Here is a 22053-nt window from a genome sequence, read left to right as displayed (position 1 = left end):
TCAAAGGTAGACGTAGGGAGGTTAAAGTCACCCAGAACTGTGAGGGGTTAGCCATCCTCAGGAAAGGAACTTATCAAGGCGTCAAGCTCATTGATGAACTCTCCAAGGGAACCTGGAGAGCGATAAATGATAAGGATGTTAAGCTTGAATGGGCTAGTGACTGTGACAGCATGGAATTCAAATGAGGAGATAGACAGTTAAAACAAATTCTTATTTACAATGACGGCCTACACTGGCCAAACCCTCCCCTAACTCGGACGACGCTGGGCCAATTGTGCGCCGCCATATGGGACGCCCGGTTGTGATAAAGCCCGGGATTGAACAAGGGTCTGTAGTGATGCCTCTAGCGCTGAGATGCAGTGCCTTAGACCATTGTCCCACTCAGGAGCAGAGAGATAAAATAGAGAAATAATAGAAAAGTAAAACATGTAATAATAAAAGTAATAATAGTTACACAATTAGTAACAACTTGGCTATATACAGTTGAAGTTGGAAGTTTACATACACCTTAGCCAAATACATTTAAACTCAGTTTTTCACAATTCCTGACATGTAATCCTAGTTAGAATTCCCTGTCTTAGGTCAGTTAGGATCACCACTTTATTTTAAGAATGTGAAATGTCAGAATAATAGTAGAGAGAATGATTTATTTCAGCTTTTATTTCTTTCATCACATTCCCAGTAGGTCAGAAGTCTACATACACTCAATTAGTATTTGGTAGCATTGCCTTTAAATTGTTTAATTTAGTGTCAAATGTTTCGGGCAGCCTTCCACAAGCTTCCCACAATAAGTTGGGTGAATTTTGGCCCATTCCTCGTGACAGAGCTGGTGTAACTGAGTCAGGTTTGTAGGCCTCCTTGCTCGCACACGCTTTTTCAGTTCTGCCCACAAATGTTCTATAGGATTGAGGTCAGGGCTTTGTGATGGCCACTCCAGTACCTTGACTTTGTTGTCCTTAAGCCATTTTGCCACAACTTAGGAAGTATGCTTGGGGTCATTGTCTATTTGGAAGACCCATTTGCGACCAATCTTTAGCTTCCTGACTGATGTCTGGAGATGTTGCTTCAATATATCCACATACTTTTCCTTCTCATGATGCCATCTATTTTGTGAAGTGCACCAGTCCCTGCTGCAGCAAAGCATCCCCACAACATGATGCTGCCACCCCGTGCTTCACGGTTGGGATGGTGTTCTTCGGCTTGCAAGCATCCCCCTTTTTCCTCCAAATATAACGATGGTCATTATGGCCAATCAGTTCTATTTTTGTTTCATCAGACCAGAGGACATTTCTCCAAAAAGTACAATCTTTGTCCCCATGTGCAGTTGCAAACCGTAGTCTGGCTTTTTTATGGCGATTTTGGAGCAGTGGCTTCTTCCTTGCTGAATGACCTTTCAAGTTATGACGATATAGAACTCGTTTTACTGTGGATATAGATACTTTTGTACCTGTTTCCTCCAGCATCGTCACAATGTCCTTTGCTGTTGTTCTGGGATTGATTTGCACTTTTCGCACCAAAGTACGTTCATTTCTAGGAGACAGAACGCGTCTCCTTCCTGAGCGGTATGACGGCTGCGTGGTCCCTTGGTGTTTATACTGGTGAACTATTGTTTGTATAGATGAACGTGGTACCTTCAGGCATTTGGAAATTGCTCCCAAGGATGAACCAGACTTGTGGAGGTCTACGATATTTTTTCTGAGGTCTTGGCTGATTTCTTTTGATTTTCCCATTATGTCAAGCAGGAGGCACTGAGTTTGAAGGTAGGCCTTGAAATAAATGCACAGGTACACCTCCAATTGACTCAAATGATATCAATTAGCCTATCAGAAGCTTCTAAAGCCATTACATAATTTTCTGGAATTTTCCAAGCTGTTTAAAGGCACAGTCAACTTAGTGTATGTAAACTTCTGACCCACTGGAATTGTGATCGAGTTAATTAATTATAAGTGAAATAATCTGTGTGTAAACAATTGTTGTAAAAATGACTTGTGTCATGCACAAAGTAGATGTCCTAACCGACTTGCCAAAACTATAGTTTGTTAACAATACATTTGTGGAGTGGTTGAAAAATGAGTTTTAATGTATATGTAAAGTGTATGTAAACTTCCGACTTCAACTGTACACCACCGGTCAAAAGTTTTCTATTTACTACATGAGTTTTGATATCTTCACTATTATTCTACAGTGTAGATAATAGTAAAAAATTAAGAAAAAGCCTTGAATGAGTAGGTTTTCTAAAATTTTTGACCGATAGTGGACACGGGGTCCCAGTACCGAGTCGATGTGTAGGGTTGCGAGGTAATTGAGGTAGATATGTACTAGGAATAAAGTGACAGATAGTAAACAGTAGTAGTAGCGTGTGTGATGAATAACTAAAAAGTTTGTGCAAAAATTGTCAATGCAGATACTCTGGGTAGCTATTTGGCTAGCGATTTAGCAGTCTTATGGCTTGGGGGTAGAAGCTGTTCAGGGTCCTGTTGGTTCCAGACTTGGTGTATCGGTACAGCTTGCCGTGCAGTAGCAGAGCGAACAGCCTATGACTTGGGTGGCTGGAGTCTTTGACCATTTTTAGGGCATTCCTCGGACATCGCTTGGTATGGAGATGGATGGCTGGGAGATCGGCCCCAGTGATGTACTGTTTATGTTTAGATTCTCATGTGTGTGCTGCGTGCAGAGGTGGGTGCTGATGCTTGTAGAGCACATATGCAGTATATTTGTGTGAGTGTGTGTGCGTGTGTCTCTGTCCTTCCTGTGGGCACAGGGGAGAGAGTGATGGGTGTATTTAGACCCAAAATAAATTATACATATTTAGGAAATCTGTGGTTCCTTGCCGGGATTAGGGATCTGTGTCATGTGGTTGACACGCTTATGACAGAGGTTAGGAGGGGAAAGTAAACAGCCAAATCATCTGTTTGGAATGGTTCCCTGCTGACTGTGCTGAGTTCAGCAGTTATTCTGCGTGTGTGTTTATGACTGTGAGATTATGTGCAGGTTTATGAGTCACTCTAAGAGCTATACTGCCATTCTGTTTCTCATAATTTAGTGACTCTTTTTCGAGGAGCATTTTGTTAGTTTGGTACTTGGGCTGACACATCTCTCTCCATTTCTCTCCTCAGCTGGACGACAGGGGACTGGGGGCCCTGCAGTCGGTCCTGTGGGGGCGGGCAACAGACACGTCACATCCAGTGCTTGCGTAAGGTGACGTACCAGCGGGAGGAGGTGGTGGCTCACTCCCTGTGCCCGGTCATCGCCCCAGCCCAGGTGCAGCCCTGCCACACCCAGGCTTGCCCACCTGAGTGGAGCTCAGGAGCCTGGTCACAGGTAGGCCACACTGCATGACATGCCCATATACTGCCTATTATAGTTTGAAAAAGGGCATTTTGTAATTATTTTTTAAATTGCTTCTATAAGACTTTGAGATGTGTCAGCTAGCACTGCAATTAATTAGCAAATGTCTGTGGTGGCTTAATGTATGGGGAAAACACTTCTCTGCCCTCTGCTGGACACATGGTTAACTGCGTACACACTGGCCTGAGAACAGGACACAGACTGCAGAGAACTATTTCAATCATATTATCATCATTAATCGCACACCATTATTGTGAGTCCCTCAATTTAGTTGGCTAGGCAAAACTGACATGGCCAGATTTAGGCTATGATACCTAGTCGTGATCAGTGTTCTCCATCTTAGTCAGTAGTGACTGAGATCTCCATCTGCTGTTTCTATAAAAGCCTGTCTGTCAGTGATACCGCAGATACCTGGAGGGATGTTTCTCTTTACTGCATTATCTGATGTATATGCTTTTATTAAGCAGTGCATAGTATATGGTACAAATAAAATGAATTCCAGGTCTTTTCACGGCTTATTCAATACTTCAAACATACCCGGCCTACACTGTTACAGTACGTTATACTGTCTTTCAGAGTTCTCAGGCTATCTCAAGTTGAGTGTGTCTCTTTGCCCAGAGTGATTTAGTGCACTGACTACATCCCTTATTGACCACATCCCTTATTGGCTACATCCCTTATTGGCTACATCCCTTATTGGCTACATCCCTTATTGACTACATCCCTTATTGGCTACATCCCTTATTGGCTACATCCCTTATTGGCTACATCCCTTATTGACCACATCCCTTATTGGCTACATCCCTTATTGACTACATCCCTTATTGACTACATCCCTTATTGGCTACATCCCTTATTGGCTACATCCCTTATTGGCTACATCCCTTATTGACTACATCCCTTATTGGCTACATCCCTTATTGACCACATCCCTTATTGGCTACATCCCTTATTGACTACATCCCTTATTGGCTACATCCCTTATTAGCTACATCCCTTATTGACTGCATCCTTCACAGGGTTCAGACGCAATTCATTCTGAGCATGCCTCCCAGTATGAGTTCAGGCTGAGTTTACCAGACCCTCTGTTCCTCTGCTCTCCTCTCAGTGTTCCAAGTCGTGTGGGCGTGGGATGAAGAAGCGCGGCGTGTTCTGCAGAAGCACTGACCCCGGAGCAAAGGCTGTGGTGGTGCCGGACAGTATGTGTAAGCCACACCACAAACCCAAGGCCCAGGAGACCTGCGTCGTGCGCCGCTGCCCCAAGAATGACCGGCTGCAGTGGTTCACAACACCCTGGAGCGAGGTAGGGACTCACGGAGACAGACAGACGCAGATGCTGTACAAACACACCCACACATACTTTGTATAACCTTGTACACACCGACGCACAAAGAAACCCAAACATGCATTGAAGATTGTCTAGACAGAAATGCATTTGCGACAAACATACACATCCAGAGTGCTGATGCTGTGTCCCCTCGTCAAAACAAAGCAAATAGCCTGAATACCAAAGGCAAACATTTCAGACATTCACTTTATAAGTTGAACACTGTTGCTATGGCGATGCGGGGTGACCTTGCCTTGTTCTCTCCACTGGGGGACCAGCTGTTCTCTCTGAGAGTTCTCACATTGTCTTATTCTCTCCGTTCTCTTTTTGCTAATGGTGCCTCCTCTGGCCATTCTCTCCGCAGTGCTCCACATCCTGTGGTCCAGGTGTCAGAAGGAGAGAGCTGCGTTGTAGGGAGAGGGATTCACAGGGGGGCTACACAGAGTTCCCTATGAGAAGGTGCAGGAACCTTCCCAAACCCTCTGGGGAGCTCCAGCAGACTTGCAGCATGGAGCCGTGCCCAGAGCCTCGACCTGTCGTCCCAGGAAGGACAGCCAGTGCAGTGGTCCTGGGCTGGTACTCTTCTCCTTGGCAGCAGGTATGTATATCCACTCTCCATCCACCCTGCCTGTTCTCCCAGACATGATGGGGATTTATGTTGAATGGATGTGGATTTAGTGAAACATCCTCTCTCGCTCTCGACTCTCGACTCTCGCTCTCTATCTCTCTGTTGTCAGGCCCAAAGGGGGTGGTATTCATGTATATGTATGTAGTATCTACCAAGGCAACCTCTTACAGTCTGACATCTGACTTCCCCTTGATCAGGGGGCCTGTGATGTCTGTATGCACGTAGGCTCTCTCTCCTCTCCCTAGACATAGCTTGGAGGTAATGCACATGGTGTATGCATTCGTAATCTATTCTATGTACGATCTTCAACACCTCTCTCTCTCTCTCTCTCTCTCTCTCTCTCTCTCTCTCTCTCTCTCTCTCTCTCTCTCTCTCTCTCTCTCTCTCTCTCTCTCTCTCTCTCTCTCTCTCTCTCTCTCTCTCTCTCTCTCTCTCTCTCGCAGTGTTCTGTATCCTGTGGGGGAGGGGTACAGTCCCGTTCTATCCAGTGTCTGAGACAGGGACGTCCTGCAGCTGGATGCCTGAACCCCCAGAGACCCATAACATCCCGGGCCTGCAACACACACTTCTGTCCTGCTCCTCGTCCTGCTCCTCCTGTTCACGTACCTGCCCACATTCCTGCTCCTGGGCCAACCCTCAAAGGTGAACTACTTCAACAACTCATAGAAACTATCGTAAAGTTCTGTCTGACACTTTTGTTGGTGCGCGTTTAATAACACTATCCCCTTGATCTTCTCTCCATCAGACGAACAGTCTTGTGTTGACTTCTTCAGCTGGTGCCACCTGGTTCCTCAGCACAGTGTGTGCAATCACAAGTTCTACGGACATCAGTGCTGCAAGTCCTGCAATGGCAAAAAGCTATAAGTTCGGAGGACTCTTTTTCCCATGAGCCTCTAGCTGCAAATTGCGTAATATGCGCTACAACTCTAAAGGTTGCTGTGGTTGAAAATACATTTTGGGCCATAAAGCACAAGAGAACTGAGGTGCAGTCTCTGTTCCTGGAGTACTTGACTAACAGTGGTTAGCAAAATAAAAGAGAATAATCTCCATCTTTCTGGATACGTTGTGCTAAAGATGGCAATGTGGGCAAAGACATTAATGCGAAAGCAGCATCTCATAACTGGAAATACAGTGCAACTAATCATTGCAGGACATTCTCTGTGTAAATACATGTATTGTATGTCCTGATATTGTCAACATCTAACTCCAAGTCATCAAGAGAGCTCTGAGAATATCTGCATTTTAGCTCACTCATGTTTTGGATATTTAAAGGCATCTGGTTTCAGACGACATTTTAAGTTATTATGGCACACACGTTATTTAGCATTTGTCAGGTATACCATGGGCTTTGTGTGCTGCATGTGCTCCATGTTTCAAGCTCTTTACATGTAGCAGGCTACCTATCACAGAAACTCAGCAGATTCAATAATTAGACTGTACATTATACATGTAAGACATTTTGAAGTTGATCACAACTCTCATATGCACTTATCAGGCCTGGTCCCTCTATCTCTCATGGTTCATAATTGGTGCTTTATTGTGTAACAAGATACAGTACTTACAGTACATGTGTACGTTCCATACGTCTTCATGTTGTGAATACATGCATATTTGTGTATGAGAAAATAACATTTGTTTACCCATATTTTAATGTATGCTCCAAGTGTCCAGAGCAAGGCAGTTAACCCACTGTTCCCCGGGCGCCGATGACATGGACGTTGATTAAGGCGGCCTCTCTGATTCAGAGGGGTTGGGTAAAATGCGGAAGACACATTTCAGTTGTATGCATTCAGTTGTACAACTGTCTAGGTATCCCCCTTTCCCTTTCTTGTGAAAATATTGGTGCAATTCTGACAGCCGCCGGGAAACCGTATGTTCTTTCCCCATCCATCATAATGATAAGGAAACATCCTCTGTCTATTGGGCCGGCAGCACTGAACCTAGGTCCTCTCACACCGGATAGATATGATGCCAAATCATTAACTAGTGCTGGGTGTAGCCACAGAGGATCCCCCAGACTTCCACCACTCATTCATGAAAATCAATGTCTGCAGGCTAGTAAAGGGAGCTGTGGATGGGGCCGTGTCAGAGAAGATGCTTTATTTCCTCGGCCTGGCCAGGTGGGAGATGTGGAGAGAAGTGGTGGGCGAGAGTTGGCGGCATAGTTGGGAGGGAGGAAGGGGTAGCCAGGGTTGAGGTTGTCACTTGCTCTCAACATACTTTTTCAGAATGCTAATTAGTCACAGAGCCTGGCGTGGTGGGAGCAGACAGACTTTAGGGGGGGGGGGGGGGGGAGCAGAGCAGACCAACAAAGGCCTCTAAAGAGGGCTGCTGCATACTTCACTCTGTTTACTCTGCCCCTGCTCTCACTATCCAGACCAGCTCTGTTTGGTTTGTTTGAGAAAATGTCAGCATCCCTCCACTCCCTCTCTCGTGACCCCCACCTTCATTTTTTTGCATCAGTCAGTGCTATGAAATACTGTAGATCGCAGCTACGTGATGGTAAATCCCATTTTTGCACTATTGGCCATGTGGAAGGCAATGGGATAGCCAGTTGTACAGACAGAAAAGGCAACCTACTTCCAGCCAGCAGGGAGAGAAACAGGAAGAGCATGGCTAGAGTGTAGGATGTTGTTTGCTGTAAATCATAAAGATCCTAAGTCTCCCCCTGCTCCCCAGAGAGGGATGGCCCCATACAGAGAGAGATGTCTGGTCTGGTCAGAGGCTCTGTGACCATGGAGTTGTTTTTCCTCCTCCTCAGCCTGCTCTCCATCAGTGGCTTGGAATGGAGAGTGTAGAGGGACAGAGAGAGAAAGACTGATATGATCGTGAAGGACATTCCTGAGCGGTGGCTCTCTCTGTCTCTGGTCTGGCCTCACGGCTAACACTGTCATTATCATGGGAGGCTACCATTCCTTCCAATACCACAGCTTCCTCCCCTGCCTTCACCAGGCCTGAACAGCATCCCTGCAACCTACGCTCACAAAGGGTCAAGATGGACTGTTGACTGCTCCTTCTCCCTTTCTTGCTATACTCGCATGGTCATTTTATGTTTTTGTTTGTTTGTTATATTGGTTATGAACTAGTTTCCACCAGGGATGGTACTCTCTCTGTGTTATAAAACCACTCAATTAGTTTCCGGTCCCTGTGAATTGTCTGTGTGAATTATCTCTAGTTTATTGTGTTGAACTAATGCTCTCAAATAGACTTTCAAATGTCACATTGGGCTGTAGGGGGACATGGGAGTGGGGAGTATTTGATTTTACGTGTGTTTTTCATCAGCCTTGCATCATTCATATTTCTATATGTGTTGTTCGTGTTATTTTCTATGTCCTGTACAGTTGTTGTATACTCTATTGTCTTTTCACCTGTAAAGACAGGAAAAGTGTGTAATTTATTGCAGTTTCATTGGATCTGAGATACTGAACACTATTGCTTGAGAGGGGAGCTGCTTGTTATATAGAGCATGACCAGTGTAATATTTAATACTTTTTCTCAAAGTTTTATAATAAAACTATGACAAAATGTATTCCCCCTACCTCTCCGATGCTCCTAATACTTTTGTGCCAAACTCGGCGGGAGGGATGATTGGGTTTAATCAACACGTTTCTCTCAATCTAACCTGAATCATGACGGCAGGAATCCCCCATCATTTCCACTGCACGCTTACTACCCTACTGAGAGGCAGGCACGGCAGGGTGAATTCTAAACACCTAGCGGATCATTGCAGCCATGTTGTACATTTTCAGGGGTAGTGATGGGGCTGGGAGGTGGAGGTTTTTCAGCTATATTCTTTCCTTTGTTCATGGGAAGATGTATGCCTTGTCATGGTCCTGTGCATAACAGCCCCCTTTGTTTCATCCATGATCACTAGCCCGCTCTCTGTCAACTCCATCCTCCCCAAACACTCACAACACCGCTCACATACAGACCTGTCACCACGGTACGGTGCACCCTCACATACAGACCTGTCACCACGGTACGGTGCACCCTTTGGTTATTTCTCCTCATTATCTACTTCCGCTCATTTATTTAGAAGTACACTGTATAGATGATTCATTCCAAAGAACATGCTACTGTATCTCTGTATATACTCTGTCAGCATCCAAATGGGTCTGTCACTGTTTCTGTGTTTTGATTTGAAGCTGAAAGACGACAGTCTTTCTCTTTCCTTCATACTGAGCATTGAGTTAGTTGTCGTGGGTGTTTCTCAAGGCAGTGGAGCACAAGTTGCCATCTGACCAACTCCAGCTAAGTTGTAACTTGGTGGTAACCCCCGCACGCCACGATCCTTCAGCCGCACTCAGGCAGTCACCTCTGATCCTCCCTGTGAGGTGAACCTTTGGAGAGCTGCGCACTTCTGACAGTCATTCTAATCACATTTGAACAGAGCTCTGTCCGTAAGCGTCTCCTTTTCTGTGCGAGTGATCTCTCTATGTCTCCCAGCGCTCAGGCTAAAGGCAGACTTCAATCGAAGTGAGAACTGTCATATTTCAATGCCACCTCTCTCATCACCACTACAATGTCAGACAGAGTTCACTGAGCACGTACTTGTGTCCGCGCACGCGCACACACACACACACACACACACACACACACACACACACACACACACACACACACACACACACACACATTCTTCTCGTATGCACACATTCTCAGACAGGGTGTGTGGAGTCTGTCTGATATTCCCAGTGGGGTTATATCAGGGGGATTAGGGCATCAGGTGGGTTTAGATCTGTGTGATTGTGCAGGAGCCCAGGCACACGCCTCATTTGTTGCTGTCAGGTGAAGTTGCCCATTTTTCTCTGTAATTTAAAGATGGCAGGTTCCTTCGCCCCATTTGTCACTGGCAAAAATCTCTCAGATTATCATCTCAAAGGAATTGACAGCTTCTCACCCACCGTTATGTTGCCATCACATCGACTGAATCAGAAGCCAGCACAAACCCCCCTCAACCCCCTCTAGCCTTTCACCCCCACCTTCCCTAGTACCCTCCAAATCCAGCCCTGAGCCCTGACTCCTAAACCTTCCCAACTTTGTAGAGGTTGACTCGCAGCATTAACCCCCTCTGTCTGAAACACTACTTGGTTTGTGGAGTGACACCTATGCTTTAGTGCTCTCATAGGGGGATCCAGTGGTATTAGAGCATCTCGCTGCACTGAGCACAGCAAGACAGGGCTATGAGAGAGCAGCGGAAACCATAGAGCCACCCCATGTAGTGTTAGTCAGTCAGGACTGGCAGATTGGAGTGGATCCAAGAGGTGATCTGTCCACATGGAGTGTACACTTCTATAAAGCTGATACACTATGCTTCTCATGGTTGTCATAGCGAGACGACATGAGGTAATAAGGTTTTTGTGTCAATGTGACTTGGTTTGTAATGAAGGGCGTAGTCTTCAATTGATAAGGGCGTAGTCTTCTTATCAATTGGTTCTATAGCCATGGTGATAAAACACAACAGGAGCATACTACATGACACATTTGTGGCCTTGTCTGTGTATGACTTTAGATTACAGGCATACTCTATAATATCACAATGAACATCTGAGCACAAGGTTGAAACAATCATTTCTTCAAAGTGCAATTAACCAAGCCATTGCCTATAGTACAGTAGATGTACAAACTCAAGGCTGAATGTGTATTGATATCCTGAACAGTGATTATGCAATAGAGTGTCCTATCAGCATAAACAACTACTGTAACTTAAAGGAGAGACTGTAAGTGGCTCTGGATAGGAGCGTCTGCTAAATGACTAAAATGTAAATGAAAAACGTAATGTTATCGTAGTTTAATTATCTGGATTCATAGTGAATCCTTCTCAAGATCAGTTATATTTCATTCCTGAACAGACACTTCATAACAACATGAAGGCCAAATGTGGCCAAATGTGTCTATGCCTTTATGTTTGTGTCCACCTGCACATTTCTCAGAGTTCTCTCATTTTCTTTCCACTCTAAATAATCCTTGAATTGCTTATGGAGAATTTACAGCCACATTCCTCTGCAATCCCATTCAAGTTCATTGATTAAAACTGTTATTTATTTTATTTTGTCCTTTGGGCTATGCATATTATTGATCTGTGTGTTTGTGGCGGCCCTCTCTCATCTATCTTCCTTTGAGCGACTCGTTCTCATCATTTTCCCCTTGAAATGTTAGAATTGATTACGATCCACATCCCCGTGGACACCAGCTGCAGCCACCGAGCCTAGCGGATCACGCTCTGACCTTGAGCAGAGGAAACAGCAGCAAAGTAACAGCAAAGGATTCAGTCCCTCTCTCTTTCTCTCTCTCTCTCTCTCTCTTTCTCTCTCAATCTCTCTCTCCTCTCTCTCTCTCTCCTCTCTCTCACTCTCTCTCTCCTCTCTCTCACTCTCTCTCTCCTTCACTCTCTTTCTCTGGCATTGCCTTCCCTCTCTTGCTCCAAGGCCACACTGCAGAATTTCATGACTCTTAAATTGTCGTAATGTATATTCGGAAGACCTTCCTTTTGACACCTTTGAATTAATCAATGTAATGCTGTGAGCGGATCCATTTCCACTGTTGTATTTCAAAGTGCTGATGTGTACCCGACTTGTAAGACAGCGGCCCACCCCCCTCCCTTGAGATGCATGGCTTTGGAGGACATCCATTTATTTTACATAGTAATACAAACACTGGGGTCACCTACAGTACTGCCAACCATGTGTCATTTTGTGGGCACATACGGGTCAGAGCAACCATTTATGATTAAGCACTGGATACATTATTAACGTTGAATCTGACTGTACAGTAAGCTACAGTTCTTGTGTAAGGATAAAGAGAAAATGTTAGGACAGTGACACTGACTGTGCTGTGATGGAGACACTCCATTCTAAAATATATCTATTACTTTTCCGTCCACCAGAGGACAATGCTCACCAAAAAACCCGCTCCGACAGAGTCCACTACATCCTCTTCTCAGTAGACCGTTTCCTTCGCCAGGGTGACCCGTATTGTCTGAACAAATGATGAATACGTAAACCAGAGATAAGCTATAAATGTTTGAGGAACAAATCACAGTTTCTGGTGTTTATTATAGGCATTAAATCAGTAGTGCAATTGTCAAAGCTTTAACCGAAGGCATGTTATGTCATGTTTCCTCCCATATCAGAATTAGTATTGCTAACATGTCACCTCGTGTTTGATAATATCCATTTGATAATAATAACCTTTGCATACTACTGTACTTTATACCTTATTCATGTCTGGCCTCTTCTGACAAGCATCTGTATGGAATGTTATTGTGTGATTCCATTGATATGCATTCCTAAACCGTTGGTTACGAATACAAACAGCGATAGTAAGAGCATTCTTGTCCCAAGTGTTACCCCTGATGAATAAGGGAAAACTGGCATTGTTTTGGTGTGCCAGGGATCTAATAGGTAAATGGAGCACTACCCTGCCAGCTAAGGGAAAACATTAGCACACAAGACAATAATCACACAAGGTTGAATTATTTTTTGCAAACAAAGCAACAAGGTGTTGTTTTGCAGGGCCAAGGTGCTCTCCAGCGTCATCGCAAAACAATGAGAGAATTTGTATGTAATTGGCCAAGGTTAGAAACCTCAATAAATCAAAGAGGGCCAACATCGCTTCAAACAAGGACAAGCAAGCAAAATTACTTGGCCTACTAGTGAAACACTGTTTCAAAGATAACTATAAGCTGGCAACATCGCATGAACTACTGTATGTGGTGCATGAATCATCCGCTGTTCAACTGTATGTATCTTTAAGGTTGATATATTGTACTATTGATTAAGCTTTCTCATTATATTTGCACATTTTAACAAGCCTTTAGCGTGAATCCTTTCTGAACCTCTGCACTCCTCCGTTAGGAAACAATGACTTCTGAGAACAATGGGAAACCTGCTTGATGCGGCTTAGGCAGCATCTAAACTAAACCCTAAACCATTGACAGAGTGGCTTTTTACAACACTCGGAACAGAACAGGAGCTATTTTTATGAGCAGCCGTCTCTGAAGATCCCTCATGCAGACGTGTGATAGGCAGGTATAACTCAAGACAACTCCCTAAGATAACAGCAGCAAACCATTACATGGATCTCTGCGGCTTCAGAGCTGTCAGATTTGTCCCTGAAATGGAGAAAGTAGGAGACGGCGTCCGTGACGACGTCCTGTGACAGGCACTCCACACAGTCAATTCTTTTCACATCGCCTCTGGTAAAGTGAGCATGAAAGCCACGAGGTATTGCAGCGACGCTATTTGCCGATGTTATTACACACAAAACAACTGTCACCAAAAACGAAGGAAACAAGTCTGATGGGGCTGCATGCCTTAGACTTAGCTCGGTCGGCTCGGCAAAACGCAAAGCAAATAAAGGATACACACCTCTAATAACTCCTGAATAAATAAATCATATTTACAAATGGATCTGCTTATTAGACATAGCATCAGCGGGTGCCTCAAGCTCCCTGTGCTCTACCATCTCACTGGAGCTGGCGGAACAGCTGTCAACAACGGTAACAATTACAATAGATATCAGCACAAATTAAGCAAATCAATCAGCCCACCTGCTCCCCTCCTTCTCAGAACAACAAAGGATAAACAATCATTAACTTTCTCGTGAGCCAATATGCACGGTTCGTTTTGGGGAGGCTCGGGTTTTCCTATATGAGACCGTGGGGGGAGGTGGAGGGGGTTGGTGGTGAGTAGGCATGTCTGACTGCGCTGTGGAGAACCAGTTATCCACTGTAATCTTCCTTCTCAGCAGTCCACCAACCCTCAAGGAGCCATTGATACCTTGTCTGTCCCCTGCAATGGCCTCAATTAGTGGAGAATTAAAGTCCCATTCCCTGGATGAGATTCACAGGGGATGGTGGAGCTTAATTACACAAGTTCTCTGCATGCTGTTGTGGAATGATTGCAAGGCAAGCACCCAAAAAGAGCTATTTAGAGGCTAGCTTGAAATCAGCAGGAGGTATAGATTAGTTATTCAACTAACTCAATGGTAAAGAACCAAAAGAGTTACTTTATTGTGTCAATGCTTCCTGCTGCCTCCAACGGGAAAGACAAACTGCAGCAAAAGTGACGCATGTGTACATGAGGAGCCTACTGCGAGAACTCCACTGCCATTTGTGGCATTTTCATAAGGGGATGAGAATAGCAACTCAATTTATAGATAAGTATAATCACAGATGATATCATGCTCCACATCATATTTCTATGGCAAACCATTACCCACAGTATTAGGCAGGTACAAAATGACACCATTTTCTAATCAGAGATCTCAATACAGGCATTATAAGTGGGTGGAATGTTAATGTGTCTGTTCTCTCTCTCCCTGGAACAAAAACCAAAGCACCATTGAGCTTTTTATAAAGTCCAAAGAGCCACTTGTGCTCTGGGAGATGGAAGTGCTTGCTATTCTGGCAGCATCCTTGATCATTGAATACCCAAGAGCTTTGGTGGTCACCGCATCCTTCCCCATATGTTATTTATGCCTTCTCTAGGTCAGCCTGGAACACAAAGAGGCACAAGTCACTGAGAGAGGGCAGATACTAGGGGAAGGTGAATGTTGATTTAGACTGTTCAGACCACAAGGGACGATTCTCATTCATCGCCAATCCCTCGGTTGCCGCAGGTTCCCGATTTATAGCTGAGCCAAAGACATCCAAAGACATCTCTTCGCAAGAGATGACTTCCAGACGGCGTGTTAACATAGACAGATATGTGCACATATGAACACATACATGCATACATATCCTCACCGTCATGCACACACTCCTCTGACAGCATCTGAAAAGAGAGCGAGAAAAAAAAACTCCCATGTGGTTATGCACACGTAAGCATGGCAGTACATCAAAGCCAGACTAGACTAGTACAGGTCGTAATAGTTGAATTGATGGGACCCGGAGTGGAATTGATGGCATTATCTCGCTATATGCCGTTTCCATTAACTGTGTACTCAATTGGGCTACCCCAACACCTAAATCTGACAACAACAGTAGGACTGACAGAGACTACAGTGGTTCAGACAGCGATGCTTTATAGTGCCTTACACAAGTATTAATTCCCATTGGATTTCTTCACATTTTATTGTGTTACAAAAGTGGGATTAAAATGTATTTCATTTTTTAAAAAATTCAACCATCTACAGTACACAAAATACTCTGTATTGTCAAAGTGGAAGAAAAATGTGTAGTTGTTGCATACGTATTCAGCTCCCTGTGTCAATACATGTTAGAAACAACTTTGGCATCGATTACAGCTGTGATTCTTCTTGGGTAAGTCTCTAAGAGCTTTTCACACCTGGATTGTGCAATATTATCTCATTCTTTTCATAATTCTTTAAGCTCTTTCAAGATGTTGGGGATCATGGCTAGACAGCCATTTTCAAGTCTTGCATAGATTTTCAAGCAGATTTAAGTCAAAACTGTAACTTGGCCACTCAGAAACATTAACTGTCTTCTTGGTAAGCAATTTCAGTATAGATTTGGCCTTTAATTGTAGGTTATTGTCCTGCTGAAAGGTGAATTCTTCTCCCAGTGTCTGGTGTAAAGCAGAATGATGCAGGTTTTCCTCTCGGATTTTGCCTGTACTTAGCTCCATCCCATTTATTTTTATCCTCAAAAACTCCCAAATCTTTGCCGATTTCCATACCATGATGCAGCCACCTCCATGCTTGAAAATAATGAGGCAGTTACTCAGTGATGTGTTGTGATGGATTTGCCCCAAACATAAGTCTTTGCATTTAGGCCAAAAAGTGTTTTCCTTTGCTGTGTTTTTTCTCTCAGTATTACTTTAGTGCCTTTTTGCATACAGAATGCATGTTTGGAATATTTGTATTCTTTATATTCAATCTGTCATTTAAGTCATTATGTTGAATGTATGGGGGGCAGAGGAAGGGTTAGCCATTCAAAAATCATGTCAATCCCTATTATTTCACACAGAGTGAGTCCATGTAACTTATTATGTGATTTGTTAAGCCAGATTTTACTCCTGAAATTTTACTCCTGAACTAATTTAGGCTTGCCTAAACAAAGGAAGTGAATACTTATGTAACAACTATATTTTAGTTATTGAATTTCTACCAGTCTTTAACACAGGTACTTTGTAACATAATAAAATGTGAAGAAATCCAAAGGGGTTTGAATACTTTTGCAAGGCACTGTATCTCTGTGCTATGGCAAGACAGCAGTGGAGTTCAACTTTCAGCTAAAGCTGACAAATGATCTCCCTTCATTCATGCATTCAAATCTTTATTTGCTCCAGAACAGTTCTTGCGGGTAGTTTAAGAGTTGGGACACCTTTTGAGTTCAAGCGTTGTGTTTTCTGTGCACGTTTAACAGACTCTCCCCAGGCGGTGCTGCAGCCGGCGTAAAAGCAGTCCGCTGAGGACTCATCAGCTGGTTGGCATTTGATCAATGCAGAGGTCCCTTTGTGCTGGTAACCCATAGATAAAAGACATTGTTATCAGCTGCTGAGGATCAGCTGCAGATAGCCGTGTCTGAGAGGGAGAGCTGGCGGGAGGCTTCAGCAAGTGGAAAGGGAGGCGGGGGGTGGTGGCGCAGTGGAGTTCAACACCTTGATACAAGCCTTTACAGCTGTCAGAGGGCCCCAGAGAGATAGTGGGAGGGAGAGATGAGGAGAGAAAGAAAGAAAGAAAATGGCATCTAAATGACAGGCAAACCACAGCAGGCTAAAGTCTATAGCAGCAGCGTTCATTTAACCAGGCTGAATGCTGGACATAGGAAAACGATACATATCTCCATATGCGACTCACACCCTGTGTGGTTTGGCCAGTGGGAGGACATTATCAAAACACGAGTAAAGCTTGACCGTGCTGGGTATAAACCACATAGCATGCTGGGAATAGGAAAATAATATAGGATGGTCAGGATGGTCATGACTTTCTGTCCTCACCTTACCAGTACACGCAGCCTGCCCAACCAACCCCCCGAATACAGACGAGACCAGCCATGCACCCTGTCGGTTATTAATGTTTAATGATGGACAAAGACTCAACAATATTTCACCTCAGACTGATAATACTGAGGCCTCCATTAATCTGGCCTGGATGAGACATTCTTGCCCTCATTCTGGCATCCAGTCAAGACAATGTCATCATTTATCATCAGTTCTAAATGAGGGTGGAAAATCTGTTATATTCACCCTCCATTCTTACAAGTTACTTTTTCAGTAATGCTGTTGACAACTTTATCAACATTTTCCTTTGTTTCATGTAGCCACCGATATTCAATTTAACATCACAGAGGTCATTTCAGAGCACTACTTTTAAACAATATAATGAATTAAAGGGCCCAATTCCATAGAAAATGGAATACACAGGACCCGGGAAGAGAAAAAAATGGCTAATTCCGTCGGGTGTGTGACAAACAGAATAATGACACGATGAGCAGAGTGCTTCATTTGATGTGTATTACTCATTGTGTCAAAGAAAACAGAAGTACAACAAGAAGCTGACAGATAAGCTGTATTGTCCCACATGAAAACACATGAAACACAGACACATACGCATACTGCCTACAGCTTGAAAAGAGCTGTGTTTTCTTTCTCACAACATTTGACAAGACAGGCATCAATTTGCAGGAGAAAAACAAGACACAGTGACGCCTTTATTTATTGTGGAGAGAGAAAACTAGGGAAGCTAATGTCGCCCTTGCTCTCAGCAGCATGGTTTGAATCTGCACGAAGGAGAGGGGAGTCGGTGGAGGTGGGTGTGTGTGTGTGTGTGGAGGCAGCGGTTGAGGAGAGGAGAGGAGAGAGGGATGAAGAGGGATGAAGGAGCATTTGACGTGGTGAATGGGCCAGGCCACCGGGTGTCGGTGATATGGAGGAGCATCTAATTGGAGAGGCTCTCTTTGCATCATGCAGTCCTCCCCAGATACACCGCCTCGTGTCGGTAAGCACTCTTAACGCCGCATCCATATGCAGAGCTAGAAAGCAATCTCAGAAAGCTCTTCTCCTTAAATACAAACTATCAGTAGGAGAGATGGAAGATGGAAGAAAACACTTTTTTCTCTCCTCTACTCGCTCTATGTAAAGTGGGGGCCCTGAGTGGGAGACAGTCAGCAGGAAGGCCAGGCTCAAGGCCCCTGTGGGGTTGCAGGACCTTTTACCTCCCCTGACCTTTCCAGACACACTGGAGACCTCCCTAGTCTCATCCCTACCACCCCCATACCGTCCCCCATTGGCTACACAGCACAATGTAAAAATAGACCATTAATAAAGGTGTGGAGAATGGAGTGCGTTGCCAGGAGGGCTGTGGGATTATCTGGCTAACCAGCTGTGGGAGCTCATAATCAATGTGGCTTGGTGCACTTTGTGAAATGTTAATGGCCAGGCTGCCTGTGCGGAGCAGGAGACTGGAGGTGGCTGATGCTGGGAGATTGACAAGGTTTATCGCCTACCGTGGAGTGCCCATCAGCTACTTGTCCACCATGTGACATGGCCTGTCATGCTGCTGTTTGTCACAGCAGCAGCACCGCCCACAGAGGAGGTAGGAGGACATCCTCCTGTCACCTTGTTGTTTCCAGGAAGAGAAAGCACAGGGCAGAGGAGAAGGCAACCTCTGGGTTGTGTTAGAAGGAGATGAGTTGTGCATGGATGTGTGGTTTAACTAGGAGAAAAGGAGAAGAGTGTATGGATGTGTGGCTTAACTAGGAGAAAAGGAGAAGAGTGTATGGATGTGTGGTTTAACTAGGAGAAAAGGAAAAGAGTGTATGGATGTGTGGTTTAACTAGGAGAAAAGGAGAAGAGTGTATGGATGTGTGGTTTAACTAGGAGAAAAGGAGAAGAGTGTATGGATGTGTGGTTTAACTAAGAGAGATAAGGCCGCTACTATGCTACTTATTGGCTTATTTGAATTCTAAACCTATTGAGCAGAGAGTTCACTCGCACACAGACACCCACACACGCAAGCGGGCACACACACACACACACACACACACACACACACACACACACACACACACACACAGTGGTGTGTTCAAGACCACCTAAAGCGAGACCAAGTCAAGATCAAGACTGGAGCAAATTGAGTCTGAGTCAAGACCGAGACTGTAACAATGCGAGTCCAATCCAAGACCATGATTGGAATTGCCAACATAATAAGAGTTGAAAATGTCTGTGTTCAGAATTCAGTCGAACATATGGATTATTTATGCATGCTGAGAAATAAAAAGACACTTTACAAAAGATCACTAACTAAATCTGGCCTATAAATAACAGATAAAAATACAAAATATGCTACAACTTCGTCCGGTTTCCCTTTAGCGAGCGCGCCACTCTCAAACTATTTCCCCTTGTCTCCCCTACTAGCAGGGCAAGGAAATTCCGACAAGCACGACAAGGTTTGAGGATATTTTCCCACTAAAATGTAAAGGACAGTAATGTTATGAGTAAAGTAGGAAGCATACTTTATAAATATGTATAAAGTGTGTCATGAAAAGAGTGTGGATATTTGGCCTAGCAAAGCGGTTTTGTGTTGACTGAACGGGGCTGATAATTCAGTTTTTTTCACTCCACTGGTGGTCTCGGGAAGAAATTACAAGTCCTCATTGTCCAAGACCGGAGACAAGACCAAGACTGGTCTCAAGTGTTTTACTAACATGTGTGAGTAATCCCATTCAAAATCCTATTTTCCCTAACTCCTAACTCTAACCCTAAACCTAACGCCGAAGCATAAAACAGTATTTTTCCTTGTGGGGACATGACGAAATGCCTCCACTTGTCAGAATATTCCTTGTTTTACTATCCTTTTGAGGACTTCTGGTCCCCACAAGAATCGTAATACCAAACACACACACACACACAAACACACACACACACGTGCAAAAGCATACACATATACACATTTGATATCTTCTGGGACCACAACCATCTCCTCCCTCTCTATGTATCTATTTTTATCCAGCTGGAAATCCATGTTCTATGATGTATCTCCAGGCTTCCCTCAGTGATCACAGCTTTCTTCCCCACAGAGACCTGTGAGGAATCTAACACGGATCCCCAAGTCAAAATAAAAATTGTCAAAATATGACCCAGGATGACAGCCTTACGCCCAAACCTCCCTGCCTTCCTGACCAACGCATTCAATGCTTCCTTCAGTACTCCCCACTTGGTAAACAGTTTGAGCACATCATTAAAAAACACTGGTACATCTTGAGCACTGATCCACAACTGGAAAACACGTTTAAAGAACCCCCACGGGTAGTCTTCAGACGCGCCCCCAACATCAGTCAAATGGTGGTGAGGTCTGATCTTCCACCAGTTCCACGCAGTACCTTTCTAGACAATGTGCCGGACGGTAACTATAGATGTGGCGGGTGCACCCAGTGTAACTTCACAAACAAATGCACAATGCTCAATCAGTCTATTACGGGCAAGGCCATTAAGATTAAGGGCATCATTACATGTTGCACAAAAAATGTGATATCCCTGATCAAATGTATTTGTGGTCTATTCTATGTAGGAAAGACCAAACAAGCTCTGAAAACAAGGATAGCAGAACACAGGAGTAATATCAGGACCCTAGACCAGAGAAACCCATGCGTCATGTCCGCAATGGTCATGTGAGGTGAAATGTGTATATTTTGGGATGTGAACACTCAGTGTGTTTGACCTGACGAAGATCTGTTTCGGATCGAAACGTCAATAAAGCGGTGAATTGGGATCTTTAACAATGTGCCGGCCTTCTTGTTCTATACGAGTATTCTTTATTAGCCAATTGCCTATGTTTTTTAAGGATGTGCGTATGACCACAAACTTTGCACATGTGATTTCTAATTCCAAGTCTCCAATGTTATGCTATGACATTACAACAGTCAAACCAGTCCCGAATGAACAAACATACAGTATGTGTCACACACATCCACTGTTCTTATTTTTCATTCCCAGACACCCTGACCATGCCATAGACCTTTAGAATCTGTCTGTTCTCCTCTTCCTCAGATAGACTGACCTTTCCCCCACACTTCATCCACTGCTGAAGACAACAGCAGCTGAGACCAGCTCTGGATACTATGCATTACTGGAGGAAATAGGATGGTGGTTCGGGCTCAGTAAGTATAGTGTTATAGCACTATCTAAATGATAACTCAACTACATTAAAGTAATCAAACCTGTTAATAATGAATAATGATTACACTGGTAAATTCACAAGAGATGCATGTTAACAGGCATTAGGGCTGAGTAAAGGAGTAGAGCATTGGCTATAATGATATTAATGGAAGAGCCTTTGAATTCTGGGATTTCAGCACAGTCAATTCTTAAATCAATATTCTTTTCATGACTTATCTTGTGTTCACATCCTCTAATAATAATAGTACATCATTATTGTGTGCACTATAAGTGTGCCTGTATTCAGGGCCCTGCAGTCTACCATCTTCATTGCAAATACCTTTGCCTGGTCAAAACCACATGATTCGTCAATGTAACGAAAGTGCATTAAGTAATGACCATTTTCATAATTGTGTTGCATTTTACCCCTCCTCCCTCCCACTGCATCTCTCCCTCGACCTCCGCTCGTCTGTGGTGGACCATAAGCATCAATTTGCGGGGCTGTCACACAAATGGTTATTAGGCAGCGCCTCTGACTCTTTCATATCATCCCTTAACAATTACAGATAACAAGATGAACATTGGAAATGAAAAGTCATCAGGGTCCCTTTCACCGAGTGTGAGTGTGCGTATCGCCACCCTCCATCTCCACATTAACCTTGGCTTTGTGCTCGCTCATGCTCTGGCTG

At 44.1% G+C, this 22053-nt stretch overlaps 1 protein-coding gene across 1 annotated transcript in view; it reads left to right on the top strand.

Annotated features, from left to right (window-relative positions):
* Positions 1-6924, top strand: part of LOC115167417 (A disintegrin and metalloproteinase with thrombospondin motifs 18) — a 47005-nt gene extending 40081 nt beyond the window's left edge. The window contains exons 19-23 of the mRNA XM_029721822.1: positions 3117-3321; positions 4457-4651; positions 5040-5273; positions 5747-5945; positions 6049-6924. Coding sequence (XP_029577682.1) covers positions 3117-3321; positions 4457-4651; positions 5040-5273; positions 5747-5945; positions 6049-6167 — 952 coding nt within the window. The 3' untranslated portion in view covers positions 6168-6924. The remainder of the gene's footprint in view (positions 1-3116; positions 3322-4456; positions 4652-5039; positions 5274-5746; positions 5946-6048) is intronic.
* The last annotated feature ends 15129 nt before the right edge of the window (positions 6925-22053 follow it).

This window comes from Salmo trutta, chromosome 29, assembly GCF_901001165.1.
Source record: "Salmo trutta chromosome 29, fSalTru1.1, whole genome shotgun sequence".
NCBI lineage: Eukaryota > Metazoa > Chordata > Actinopteri > Salmoniformes > Salmonidae > Salmo > Salmo trutta.
Note: the sequence above shows the minus strand (reverse complement) of the source record. Positions and strands in the feature narration are given on the sequence as shown.